We start from the raw sequence: 14,420 nt of genomic DNA, 5'->3' as shown, positions 1-14,420 counted from the left end.
AATCTGAAATAGTTAATCTAGCAAAGAGTTTTGGAAACAATTTTTTAAATAACCAAAGGATGAGTAACCCACCGTTTATGCCATAACCAAATCTCAAAATCTGCAAATTTATGAAATGAAAATGCTTGAGCTAACTGAAGAGAACTCTCTGGCTTCAGATCAAGGTAATAGAGTTTCCCCCTTCTATTATTATAACCAATTGTCTATCGAGTTCGAATGTCCTTAAAAGCACAACAGTTAGGCCAAAAAATCACAATACAATGCAGAGTGCGAGTTATTTAAGCCACTGATAACAAATTACGATTGAGGGTTGGAACCACTGATGCATAATCAAGACTCAGATTTTCAGTGAGGGTGATGGAACCTTCTCCAATAATGTGAGAGGGAGTAACATTTTTTATAGATACGATATGTTGTTCAGATGGTTTCATAATTTTAACACGATGATTGTCAAAGGTCATATGATCAATAGTACCAAAATCAATTGTCCATTCACAATTTCTACTAGGAGAGGAAGTATTAAGAACCTTACCAGATGTAGCAATTAAAACGGATGCATCCTTCCATTTGCGAGGTGCTTTTGTAGGATCACATTATTCTGGATACCCAATAAGTTCATAACATATTAACTTTGTATGTCCAATCTCACCACAGTGAGTACAAATACGCTCTAGTTTTGATTCCTTTGACATGATGCAATAAGATCGGTGATGATCACCCAAAAATATTGGTCTGGTCCACTTCCTTCCTCTGGGTTGACCCGATTTGGGTCTCTGATTCTGGTTCGATCCGGTTTTTATTCTTTGAGTTGACCCGATTTGGGTATCTGATTTTGGTCCAGTCCGAGAACTCGTCCGGTTTGATCTACCACTAGGTTGACCCGATTTGGGTCTCTATTTTTGGTCCGATTTGGGTAACCCGATTTGGGCCTTTTATCGTGGTCCGATCCAAGTCCAGGTCGACAGAAAAAATAAAATGCGGGACCTAAGTTAAGCGGAATTTTTTTTCTTGTGCCTCGTCTTCTTTGGCGAGACACTCCGGTGCACCTCCTCTCTCTCTAAGCTGGAGGCGACGTCCGAAAGGTCGGCCATTCATTGGCGGTGGTTCGGGAGTCCCACCGGAGTTCGGTAAAGACTCTAGTGGTGGCCGCAAGGCGGCGGGTGTGGAAAATTTTTTCTCGTACTAGCGTCTTCGTCTTCGACGACGACACTCTTTGGTTTTGCCAGCAAAGGTGCGGTTTGTTGGGAGGGCAAGCGATGGCTCGGCATCAGCGGCTTTCAGAAATTATGCCGATCTTCTCTGACGGCAATTCTTTTCACGGCGATAGCAGAGGAGACTCTCCTTCTTTGTCGGGTTGGTGATGCACTGGAAGGCCAAGAGGTGGTTCAATGGCGGTTTGGTGAGTCCCGGTGGAGTTTGGGTGGCGGCGGTTTGGTGTCACAGCGACGACCGAAGAAAAGTGAGAGCTATGTTTTAAAATTTGAAGTTTGAGCTCTTTCTAAAATTAAGGTTTCTACATGGATGATCATTCTTTCGTGGTACAATGATCAATAATTAATCACATTGATCGATCATGCTCTTATGCATTGATTCATCATGCCATATGAAAAATGTCTAATTTGATGTTTCCTTCTGATTTCTTATTTCTAACATGATTTGAATAGGATATACTTTTCGATATTCAAATTTCAAGGTACCTGGACAAAGGTGTGTTGCACATCCTTAGTCGCCTCTTAGTTTAGAGAATCAATCGAATTCTAATGATTTTATTAAAATGTCCATTAGTTGATTTTCAGTAGGAAAAAATTCTACTTTGGTTACTTTTGTTTGAACCAACTCTCCTATGAAATGATCCCTAATTTCAATGTGCTTTAACTGAGAGTGGTGAACCGGGTTCTTACTTGGGCTAATAACATTCATGTTGTCACAATAGATGGGCATTTCAATTTGCTCTAAACTGTTGGAATATATTGGTGATCTGTGTTAACCTATTAAGTGGGACCAAGGACCCACACTTACATAAACCATAGTCCTCTAATTGTTGTTTCATCCATATAAGTTTTACAAAATAACTTTTGGTTACTAGATACTCAGTTCTGGTGGTAGATAAGGCAACAGAGTGTTGTTTCTTGGAAAACCAAGAAACAAACATATTTCCAAGTAATTGGTAGCTACCACTAGTACTCTTTCTATCAATTATGCAACCAGAAAAATTGGTGTCAGATTACGTAATAAAGTCTATGGTAGAGGCATTTAAGTACCAAAGTCCCACATTTGGAATTCTAAGTAGGTATCATAAAATTTTCTAAACGGCCGCTAAGTGTGGTTATCTAGGGTCGGATTGGAATCTAGCGTATAGGCATTATAGAGAATATAATATTCGATCTACTATTTGATAAATCAAGTAAAGACCCTATCATGCTCTTATACAAATTTTATATATGGGTCTACTTGAGTTGTCCAAATCTAATTTAAGGGACAAACTCATGGGTGTACTAATTGATTCAAGGTTTGTTATGTTAAATCTCTTTAAAAATCCTTTTGTATACTTGGACTAATTTATAAATGTTCCATCTTCAATTTGCATTACATGGAGGCCAAGGAAGAATGTGAATTTACCCATCAAACTCATTTCAAATCATTATTTATTACTTTAATTTTAAAAGAAACCCACATGTTTAGGGGTAGCATGGTTAGTAAATAAGGAGAACTTTCATAGAGATGGCATAAAGTTGTAATCATGTAAGTTGGTGTATGTCCTCTTATGTCTTTTTTTCCTTTCAAAGCATGTATTGTAGTCATTGTAAACACCTTCACACAACTATAAATACAACCTAAAGGTATGGGGTAGAGTATTCAAACCTCTTTTCCTTTCCTCAAATTCGTCCATATACCTCTCTCTCTTTTCCTCTTCTTTCTCCCTTGGTTTCTTCTCTCCTCTCTCCCAAGAGTTAGAGTTCCTCTGTTCTCTTCTTCCCTTGAGATCTTTTATGTTTATGTGTTGGCCCTAAAAATCAACACGGTATCAAAGCGGGCAAAGTTTTGAGATGGAAAAGGAGAAGAAGATGGATAAAAAGGGGAGGAAAAAGAAAAAATAAAAAGGGGACTTTATAGGTTTTTCACTTTAGTCTTCTTTCCCATTGCCTATTTTTCATTGGATTTTTCACTCTTTAGGCATATGTTTCATATATAAAATTATATACTTTTTGAAATATCTTTGAGTCTAGTTTTTTTCTCAAAAAGAATCATTGAAATCAGATTTTTCTAGAAAGAGAAATCGACATCTGAAACAGCAAAGGTCAAGCAGCAGAAAAGTTGTGTTGTAGCAGAAAGCCTTAATTTTTTGAACGGTTTGTACCAACATAACTAGGATGAGAAATATATCTCAAAAGAGAGTTATGTGAGTCTACTTTCTATTCCATTAAACCGTTTCTCAATTTGATATTTTTAGAGAGAGATTTACTTCACTTTTTTGAGTTGCTAATTTTGGTTGAGTTACCTATTTGTTTTCAAAGTCTAGTCAAGATTTTACCAACTTGAGTATCTTTCTTTCCTTGAAATTTCCCTTTCTTTAATTTCTCATTACATTAGGTTTCTTAAGAGAAGTCTTTCCCAATATGAGTTTAGATTCCTTTTTGACAAAGTCTAAATTTTCTTAATTAGAAAGCTTTGTTTCCTAAATCTAAATTCCAAATATAAGTGTCATGAATTTCCCTTATTCTAAAATTTATCTCTTTAATATTTTCTTTCCAAATTGGTCAAGTTATATTAAAAATTAATTAACTTATAAGTTTATTATTAGAAATTTCTATTATTAGGTTCCATCTCACAACTTTCTTATTGGAGATTTTTTTTTCAAGTTTTCTTAATCATTATATTCATACAAGAATTAATTTTTTATCTCCCTCTTGAGTCAAACTTGCTCACCTCCACCAAAAGAAATACTTGTTTAAATTTATTAAGTTAATTCAGTTCTAATGTAATAGTTCTCCTCAAGTTTTTTCAAGAAAAAACTCACATTCTAGATTCATTTGGAAGTATGAGTGTTGCACAATCGCCTCCTTCTAATTAAAGTTGTTTTCCTCTAGTATTTCTTCACTTTATTGTCTTGTACTTTTATCACTTCATAGCAATGCTTAGACCCGCATCCTAAAAAGTGTAGGAGTGTACCCAACAGCTAACTTGAGTCAAATCTTTTATTCTTCACCTAATAGGTGATTTGTATTTGAGCTACCCTTAAAAAGTGAGTAGTCTCTTTGTTGCATCCTAAAGTTGGGTTATTTTTTTACCTTTAAAATTGATTGGAGTGTGTTTCAAACTATGACCATTTTGACTGTGTATGGAGTTTTGTTGTACTGTTAGGAGTATTTTTTTTTATCGTCGTTGTGTTGTGCAAGTTGGGTCTCTTGGTAAATAACAAAGAGATCCTCAGCTTGAGTGGGGAAATTGGAAGAAGAAGTACAAAACAGAGGTAACCAATATTGAAGAATTTCATCTATTGTAGTAATCAAGTTTTATGTGACTAGAATATCCAAATAAAGGGGAGACAAAATGAAGACTACAAACAAGAGGTGAATAATAATAAGATTAATCAAACCAAGGCAATCAAAATTTATTTTTCAAGTGCACAAGTTTCTTGACCAAGATTATTTGCAAAGTGGAGTTACAAACACCAGCTTGAGGGGGAGTCTTAAAAGACACCCACATGTGTATGGGTGGCATGGTTAGTAAATAAGAAAAACTTCCATAGAGATAACATAGAGTTCTAATTACGCATGCTGGTGTATGTCCTCTTATGTATTTTTTCTTTTGAAGCATGTTGTCCTAAGGATATTGTAGTCATTGTAAATACCTTCACACAACTATAAATACAACTTCAAGGCATGGGTAGAGTATTCAAGTTTCTTCCTCTTGGCTCAAATTCGTCTATACACCTTTCTCTTTTTTCCTTTTCTTTCTCCCTTGGTTTTTTTTCTCCTTTTTCCCAAGAGTTGGAGTTCCTCTATTCTCGCATTCCCTTGAGATCTTTTGTGTTTATGTGTTGGCCCTAAAAATCAATATTTAACGAATTTTTTGCATAGTGAAGTGTTGGTAGAGCCGAATATGATATCGTCCACATAGATTTGGATAATAATCAAATTTTTATCATGGCTTTGTAAACAAAGTCTTGTCCATAACTACCTCTCTTGTATCCATTTTTCTCTAAGAATTCACTGAATCTTTCATATCATGTTCTAGGAGCTTGCTTCAAACTCTATAAAGTTTTATGCAAATTATACACGTTGTTTGGCTTGCTCATGTCTTCAAAACCTTCAGGTTGTTCTACATAAACTTCCTTTTGTATGTACCCATTTAAGAGTGCACTTTTTACATCTATTTGGTACAACTTGAAGTTTTTGTGACAAGCATGGGTTATTAGTATTCTAATTGCCTCTAGTCTTGCCATAGGTGCATAAGTTTCCTCAAAGTCAATTCCTTCTTCTTGGTTATTTTTCTTAACTACTAACCTAGTTTTGTTTCTCACAATTTTATTCCCTTCATCAATTTTGTTCCTAAAGACCCATTTTATTCCTATCACTTGTTGCTTTTGGGGTCTAGATACTAAAGTCTAAACTTGATTCCTTTGTGCCTGGATAAAGCACTTGGACTCTAACCGATAAATGAAGGCATTATTTGTCATGTATTCATGAGTTGCTCTTCTAGTTTCAATTCTACCCAATGGGTCACTAATTATTTGATGTGAGGGGTGATCAGCCATGAACCTATGGTACTTTGGCTCCATAGGAGGTTCCTCTTAGTCATTCATGTCTTATGAGTTCTCAATTTTAAGCATCCACTCTCATCAATCAAATGGATAATACTTTGACAATTCCTATAATCAATCTAGCTAAGGTAGTCTTGGGTGACTCTCTATGAGTCAATCAGTTACCCAAGAATCCCTCATCTTTGGTACAAATTAGCTTAGTAATTTTATCCAAGAAATCTTATACTCCACAATCAAAATACTTACTTTATTTTCACAATTTAGTCTAAAAATAAATTGAATTGATTTAGAGTGTGTTAAGAGATGTGAAATAAAGCAAGATTATCAATATCCATGGGTTTAGCATAAATGTTAAATTATTGAAACCTTGGAAGCGATGTGTCTCCGTCCTCAAACTAAAAAAGAAAAAAGAAAAACTAGACTCCAATTCTAGTTAGCACTTTCTTTCTAGGTTCCTGGCTCTAGAATGTCAAGACTTATATCTTTAATGTATTAGAGAACCTCTATAAAATAAAGTTAAAATACAAAAGAGTAAAATTAAACTTACAACTTTGTTTTGGAGAGGTAGCCCTTCTCTTAGTGAGATCCAAGGTACCAAATCTTTAAGCACAAGAAATAAAATGTATAGAGCTTGATGGAACTTTGAATGCAAAGAATGTGAAAAGAGAGTAGAAAATTTAGGCAAATTTCGTGTTTTTCTCTTCAAAAGGGTAAAATCAGAATTTTAAGCACACAAATATTTTTTTCCAGAGGTTTGGTATGCCAATATCAGCTCACTTAATTATCCTCTGCAAGTTTGGGAGCTTATTTATAATTTTTTCAACTCGAATAGTCATTTTTTCCCGTATCCAAAAAACTGCAAAAAAATGTTGATCGATCAACAAAAAAGAATGATCCATCAACCATGTATAAAATGTTATATTTTTTTAAGATCCCCAAGTTTGTTGATTGATTAGGGCATCAATCAACTAGTTTTCAATCTTTCAAAAGACATTGATCAATCAACCTATTTTGATTGATCGATCATACTTTATAGAACTGACTATATGCAAAGCTCTGTACGATTGATCATGCAATAGAGTATGATCAATCATGTTTTATAACCTTATTTGGCAACATTTTGTATGATCAATCATGTCAGACCTGAAGATAGATCATGTTGTGTAGGCTCTACCATTTTATATTCTAGATGATTGATCATGCTACATGCCTATATATTATTATGAAATTTAAGTATAATAAAGAGTAGACTAAGGGTTTTTGCAAGTGTAAATCATTCATATATATTGATAAAACATGGTGTTGAAAAATCTTATGTCCTAAAACTCCAATGCTCTTAGGTACCTTAGCATTGAAGTTTGGTGGACTGTCCTCTTACATAGTTGGAATTCTTGAGATATTTCTAAGTGACTTGATGTTAGTATGTCAATGCCCACCTATCACAAGTTACTGTTAATGTAATGTATTCACTGGCCCCCAATTATGAGGAGCGCCAATGTCGATAGTGAGTAAATTAGTTAGCGGTTTCGGCTTAGACGCTGATGAGGTCAAATTGTGACCGCAATGGTTATTTGTGAAAAAACTGTAAAATGAATAAGGAAGACGGGGGTTCGGGGCGTCAACCCCAATGGGGGTCCAAGGGGGTTGGCCCCACGGTATGCCCTTGTCACGATTGGGAGACCCAAGTATGAACGGAAAAATTAAATCACCCAAGTGTGAACAGGACTTAATGGACGCAACGAAAAACAAAGGCGTACTCAGTACTGACCGTCGCAGCGGACAGAAGCCTCCATCAGCGTTGGAAGAGAAAGGAAGCTTCCTACCATTATTTCCGTAGTTGTCTCCCAGCTGTCTTCCTCGATTGAGTGCTACAAAACACCTATAAATAGAAGTGTTCTTCAACAACAATCAGCATACAGAATCATATATCTTCCTTGTTCGTTTTATTTTTAGTTTCTTCTTTTGTAAGTCCAAAAGCCATTAAAACTCTTCTAAGAGCGTGTGGTGAGACGAAATCAGTTTGTATTTCAATAAAATCAGTGTTGACTTTTTTCTTGATTGTTATGTAGACATTCCTGGGTTGAACTTACTCTGTTTTACACTTGACTCATCTTCAAGTCTTCAAACTTCTTGTAGTTGTTTTTTCAAGACACTTTGAAATTTCATTTGGCTCAAAGTCGAATGTTAAATTTACTGATTCTTTTACAAAGACCTTGATTTTGTGCTTCTTGAAGGAAATGCATTTGAAATGCTTGAGTTACAAATATTAACTCAATTTGGTTAAGTTTTGTTATCATAAAAATAGATATGAGGATCAACCTCGATCAACAATATAATTAACATTCACCGGAATGAAATAATATAGTAAATGAAGTATTCACATTTCTAAAGACATATCTATTATGACAATTCCTTTAATATTTATTGTAGCATCATAAACCTTATTTATGAATGCAGGTGGTTTTCCAATCAACATCACAGCATTTTTACGATTATGATATACAAATACATAACCATTATATGATTATTGAAACTATTCAGGAGCACACAGATGATACAAAAATCACAATTAAAATATTTTCAAGTACCATAAATTGTATTTAAAAACGTCTAGTGATTTTTTTCTTTTCAGTTGTAATTCAACAAGAATCACACAAGGGTAAATTGAGACAATAGATACCTCTAGTAAAATGCCCACAGTGTCATTCAATAGAAAATTCCCAACAAATAAAATTGTATAAAACCATTCAAATAGCATGTAATTTAAATCTAAAAGGAATGGAAATGGAAATGGAATAAAATTGGGCAAGTTTACTAGTTATTAAAAGGAAAGAAAAACCTTTAATTCAGCATAAAAAATAAAAACCTTCCGCCCTAGTCTGAAGTTGGAAGGCAAGAGGTTCAGATTGAACACTAAAGGGAGCTTCCGAACAGACGATCTAGCTCTGAGAAAGGAGCAGATGACTGCAACTCACTCCTGTAAACAAATAAAAGTTCTTACAACTGGTAGGTAAAACGACCAGTTAATTTAACCGGTGGTGGCAGTAATGAACCCATCTACAGAATACAATTGTGTATGTACAAATACCTACAGCCCACCCTATTGAGTCAAAGCAACCAAATCCTTGCAGCCATCATCATCTCACAACAATTGTCCATTGGCGATTCTCAAAAGGCTCTCATAACAGTCACTCAACTTGCTTCTTTGAGGATGTGGGGCTGAAATCAAATCATCTACAACTTTTTCCCTGTCACAAAGTATAAGAATTGAGTATCCTACTTCAGACTTGCAGTTAAGTAAGCCAAAACAAAAAAAACAAAAAAAAAGATATAATTTCAAAATATACATCTGCTCTTAATTGCCATAAATTATCACAGCCTGAAGCACTTGATCAGGGAGTAAATTTGCCAGCAGAGAAAATAAACACACAAGTACAGTCCTGATCCTGTAGTACCTTTGACCTCAGGCAATTGCCCTCTATTTAAAAGTTAACAGTGACAGAGATGAAATTTCAATTGTCCACGAATCTTAAGATCCAAAGAAAATCCAGTGGAGGTCTGGAAGGAGAACTAACTTTTTAAAATCTGTTCATAGTCAAAATTTAGTTACGGTAGCAAGCTTGTACCTAACCACCCCACTCATCAAAACAGAAAAAGGAAATAGCAGCTAAGGAAAAATGACTTCCTTTCGTTAGAGACAGATACTTGAGACATCTTCTCCATATGCAAACTATTTCAGACGACTCAAAGAGTTGCTATAATGGATTTGCCAACAGTTAAGTCAAATTCTTCTATTATTTTCTTCCTATATCTAATTCTTACCTTCTCATGCTTTCTCTCCTAGTTTACTTACCTAGCTCCTTCCACTTTACATGTAGCTCCTGCAGACAACTTTTTATTATTACATTTGTTTGCACCTTCCTAGAATCAGATTGACAGATAAGATTTTTTTTTTTTTTTTTTTTGGAAAGGGATAGAAGATTAGATACTTCTTATTGCTTTTTTTTTAAAACGTGAATAATTTTTTCGTAGAGAGACTGTAGAGAAATGAAGAAGAGAAGAAGCACATCTATGAGATCAAAGTAGCTCAATTAAGAGAGAAAAAAGAGAAAACCTATACTTTTAAAAAATAAAGTCAAAGTAGAAAGATGGTCCGTGCTTTAATAATTGCATAAGAAAAAAAATGAAATATACCACGAGAAACAAAATGAAATGAACAGCCAGATTTTCGAGAGCATAATTCAATATACTCATATTTTCTAGCTTACCCATAGGCTGCAATAGTGCATCCCATCTTATCTTGAGAAATAATGCAAACTCCATTTCAATCTTAAAGCATCAGAATATGAGACCGTCTCCAAGTTGCACATCAATGACTAAAACCCACATAGCAAAGGTTCTGTGGTTTACTGAAAGTTTGCAAGAAGGTAGGTAATAAAATCAGCATAACTGTAATTAGAGATGGAGAGGGTATGCAGGGTCCAGGTATATCTCTAACAACTGCTACCACTGTACTTGCCAAAAACAAATAAAACCCTGGCAATGAGGACCATAAGGTAAAGGAAGAACTCCAAGCTTAATTGATTCCAGACCAGAAGGTAATAAAAACACACGAAGAGAGAGAAAAAGAGTGACTGACGGAAACCATCAAAATTTTATGGTTTCAGACATCAACATGGAGTTAGCTGACAAATTACTAACCCTGCCTGGTGCCTCTAATAATAAAACAAAAATAAGAAGAAATAGTCCAAAAATGTCTTATGGAGTTGAACAAAACAAAACAGAAGTATACATACCTCATAATCCTAATTTGCAATTCTAATTCCATGTTGTCGTCCTCTTCTTAAGAATTTAAGTAAAGAAAGTAATCTACTTAAGCACATTACATAGAAAAAGGGGGGAATACTAAACTATCAACAGAGAGATCAAAAATCAACACAAATCAGCTTAAGCATACAGACGAAATGAGAGAAGATGACGATAGAATTTATGTTACAGCCCAATGATTATGATGGCATAGCTGCAATCTTGTTTGGAAATCTAATTACTGAAAATCAAATAAAACAATTTGAGAGGGAATGCATAACTTCCTTCCTAATTTTTGCTCAAAGATAAACCTATTAAAACATCATTCAAAAATTATATCTATTAAAAAGAATATGAGGAACTATACATATATATGTGTGAATGCATGTTTATGCGCATAACTTCCTACTCATTTTTGCTCAACAATAAACCTATTAAAATATCATTCAAAAAATAAATTCATTAAAAAGAATATGCGAAACTATAAATACATATGTGTGAGAATATGTGGATTTTATATTACTTAGGACCAGAACCAGAAAGCATGAAGGTCAAGCAAACAATCAAAGTTCGAAAACTAGAATGGATCAAGTGGTTCTAGTCAGTAACCCTACAGACATAGTGAACCTGAACCTGAAAACATGATTATCAAAAAAATAATCAAAGTCCAAATACTAACTAGTAGAATGGATCAAGCTTCTAGTCAGTAACCCTACAAACATAGTGAAGGCAAACCAAAGTTAAGTGGCACTGGCAAACTGTCTTGAGTTACTACTGCATTATTCTGATGGCAACAACATACAGAGAAGATGTTTTATCAGGTATAATCATAATTCAGATGTTTATTTCTTGAGTTTAATGGAATTTTCCATAAAAGTATGAAGAAATTTTAACAAGGTAAGGAGAAGCTGCGCCTCAAGCCTCAATAAGAAGTGGGGGAGATTACCATGTATTAGAAAATTAAAATGGTGCTTCACTACATGCAAGGTCATAAAGGATGCTGCATTTGCTACCTCAATGCAGAACATTGTTCCCCCCACCAAAACTTTATAAACCATCATGATGTGTCTTAAACTTCAAAATTGTAGTCACAGTCATAAATTCCTTTCTAGCTAAAATGTTTCTCCAATGCGCATTTGTAATGATTTCAAGAATTTTCATCGATACCACTACTGAAGTAAACTATGTCAAAATTTAAGAGAGGGGGGGGGGGGGGGGGGGAGGAGAGAGCAAGGAGTAGGAAAGAGAAAAAAGAGAAAAATATTGCATAAAAACTGACAAAAGAAGTATCTGAATAAAGAAAAGAAAGGGCAGAAACATTCCCACTCAGCTACATGAAAACAGGGCATCAGTCATAAACAGAATGATTATGAGACACAACAATGAATGAAGTACTCAACAATTAAGTCTTTGTTTTAGTGCTCATCTCACTTCAACAAATCCTTTAAAGTTCACTATCTCATTTGACAGTTTCCAATTCCAATTAGGTGGTACATTATTTTTTCATTATATGAACTTGATTTGCAGTTGGTTAAAAATCTTTACTTCAAGCAACTACAAGTTTAAGAGGAAATTATTAATCTGGTTTACAGCTATCAGAGCAGAAAAAGTTACGTCTGTTTAACTATGGAGGCTACTCTTTATCAGGTTTTAACTATAAAACAAGAAAGACTTCTTGACATGACCCAACTTCAGTCCTTTATCAAGTTGTAACTAAAATCTTTTTTCATTTCCCCTCTAGTTTGCCAATATCATCCCCAAAGGTCACATACTTCAGTCCTTTCAACTTCTCTTCCATGCCACCTTCATCTGAATCTGAGCAGTAAGAACTTATAATAAAATGGTTATCCCCACTCAAAGCACATTATCACTGCATAACTGCATAGAACAACACCAAAAGAGATGAATATCGGTCACAGAATAGGACCCACTGCCTTCTAAATTGCACATCTCTATTTGCTGACTGAGACCTATATCATTAAATAAGTAATGGTAACTAACAGTAGTCAAGGAGCTTGAATCAAATGGGATATAGTCTAGAGCAATTTCTGTAATATGGCAAGTGGCAACCCTTACAAAAATTAATTACCCCTTTTAATGTGAAACCCAAAAAAGAAGAGCATATCCACTCAATCACTCTCAGCAACATTTTGAAGTATCTTATAATTTAATTCACCAACTTCAAGATTCATCCCAGGGTCTAGTCATATACAACACTGTCAGCTCCACCAAAGCCAGGCAGCACACATGCACTAAATAAATGAACTATAAATACTATTATCCGACATATAATTTTGGCTTTGTACATTCAATACACAACAGTGAAAGAGCAAGCCACATCCAATTGCACAACTTCAATTTTGCACCAACACTAAACTCTAAAACTTACCAGAACCAGAATTATACTTTGGGCGCTTCATCTTTTCTAACTCAAGCTGCGCTTCCATAAACATTTGCATCCTCTGAAACTCCAAATCTTTAGTGAACTCCATCCTCTGGCTTTCTAGATCCATCATCTGCTGCTGCTTTGCGCTTTCAATTCTTTCATAAATCTCTCCAAACTTCACCACGGCCCTTGCTAGCTCCCTAAATGCTAAATCCTGATCTCTCTTCTGTTTCCTAGCACGCACATCCTCAAAAGCGGTATCGTCCTGGGCCCCGGCTCCACCCCTGCCACCGCCCCGGGAACTCTCCGTGGAACCGGGAGAGTTGCCCGACTTTGACGAAGAACCAGCTGAATAAACATTCATGGTCGGGTTATGATGATGATGGTGATTAGGGTGGTGAAAACTATTAGGGCTCCGATAATGATTTTGGTTGGGATTGGAGCTCTTCACGGAGGTTTTAATGCCAGGTGGAGGATTGGAAGGGTGAGACTTTTTGGCAGCGGAGGCGGGGCCGGGAGCCGGAGAGGAAGAGGGACCGATGAGACCGTCGAGGCGAGTGAAGAAGGGCCACTTGGAGGTTCCGAGCTTGGATTTTTCAAGCTTGTATTTCTTCTTGAGCGTATCGATTCGGTTCTTACACTGGACGTCGGTCTTTCGGGACTTGTTTACGGCGAGCTGGCGACTATTAACAGCGTCGGCGACCTCCTTCCAGTCGTGCTGACGGAGGTTTCCCCGAGAAAGTTGGAGATATCGGTCGCCCCACGCCTCAATTAGGGTTAGGGTTGCGCCCTCGCTCCAGCAGTCCTCACGGCCGTTGGGCGGGAGAGATCGGGGAGCCGGATGCACACCCTCCTGGTCCTCAATAGAGTCTTTCATGGGAGCGAAGCGGATGGATCACAATTCCAAAAGGAGAGGGAACAGGAAACCAAGAAAGGGGGAAGAAAAGGGAATCGATGCTAAGGTATGCCGGAGATGATAGGCGGAGGGACAAAAAGGGGAGAATAAGAAGAGTGGAGCAGAAGAGTCCCCACCGACCGAAGTGACTGCCGACGGCCGTGCATCTGTCCGATGGTATCAAACGTCGCTGGCTCGCGCGCGCACGCTCTGTTTGGTCCTGTGCATGAGAGGGAAAGAGAGGAGGAAATAAGGAAAAAGGTAAAGTAAACAAAAACCAATGGAGAGGAGAATCAAAAAATCTCAGAGACGTGCTGTAGCAACAACCAACAATGGAGAAGATGCCAAAATGGAGCATGAGCAGAGGTGAGGTGCTCGCCGGCGATTTGGGCAGATGAGACGGGGCCCTCAGCAACGTGCTGGATTCCAACTCGACTGCTACATAGAACAGACTGCAGAGATCGGTTGCCAGACATACAATGTTCTGAGTCCAGCCGCGGGGGTCACCCGTCCGTCTTCACCCACGGTCACTTGCTCGGCCGCGGAACCTTTTAGGACTCGTTCCTTGG

At 36.6% G+C, this 14,420-nt stretch overlaps 1 protein-coding gene across 1 annotated transcript; it reads right to left on the bottom strand.

Moving 5' to 3' along the window:
- Positions 1-8,582: 8,582 nt before the first annotated feature.
- On the bottom strand, positions 8,583-14,420 carry LOC137965873 (trihelix transcription factor ENAP2-like). Its single transcript, XM_068812244.1, has 3 exons — positions 14,179-14,420; positions 12,960-14,071; positions 8,583-9,012 (listed from the first exon to the last, which is right to left on the bottom strand). Exons 2-3 carry the CDS (start codon positions 13,831-13,833, stop codon positions 8,999-9,001), a joined length of 888 nt encoding a protein of 295 aa, XP_068668345.1. The 5' UTR covers positions 13,834-14,071; positions 14,179-14,420; the 3' UTR covers positions 8,583-8,998.

The sequence above is a fragment of the Aristolochia californica genome, unplaced genomic scaffold, assembly GCF_029961685.1.
Source record: "Aristolochia californica isolate CCGP_79_NKW_82.1479 unplaced genomic scaffold, dmAriCali1.0.hap1 SCAF_5, whole genome shotgun sequence".
Lineage (NCBI taxonomy): Eukaryota > Viridiplantae > Streptophyta > Magnoliopsida > Piperales > Aristolochiaceae > Aristolochia > Aristolochia californica.
Note: the sequence above shows the minus strand (reverse complement) of the source record. Positions and strands in the feature narration are given on the sequence as shown.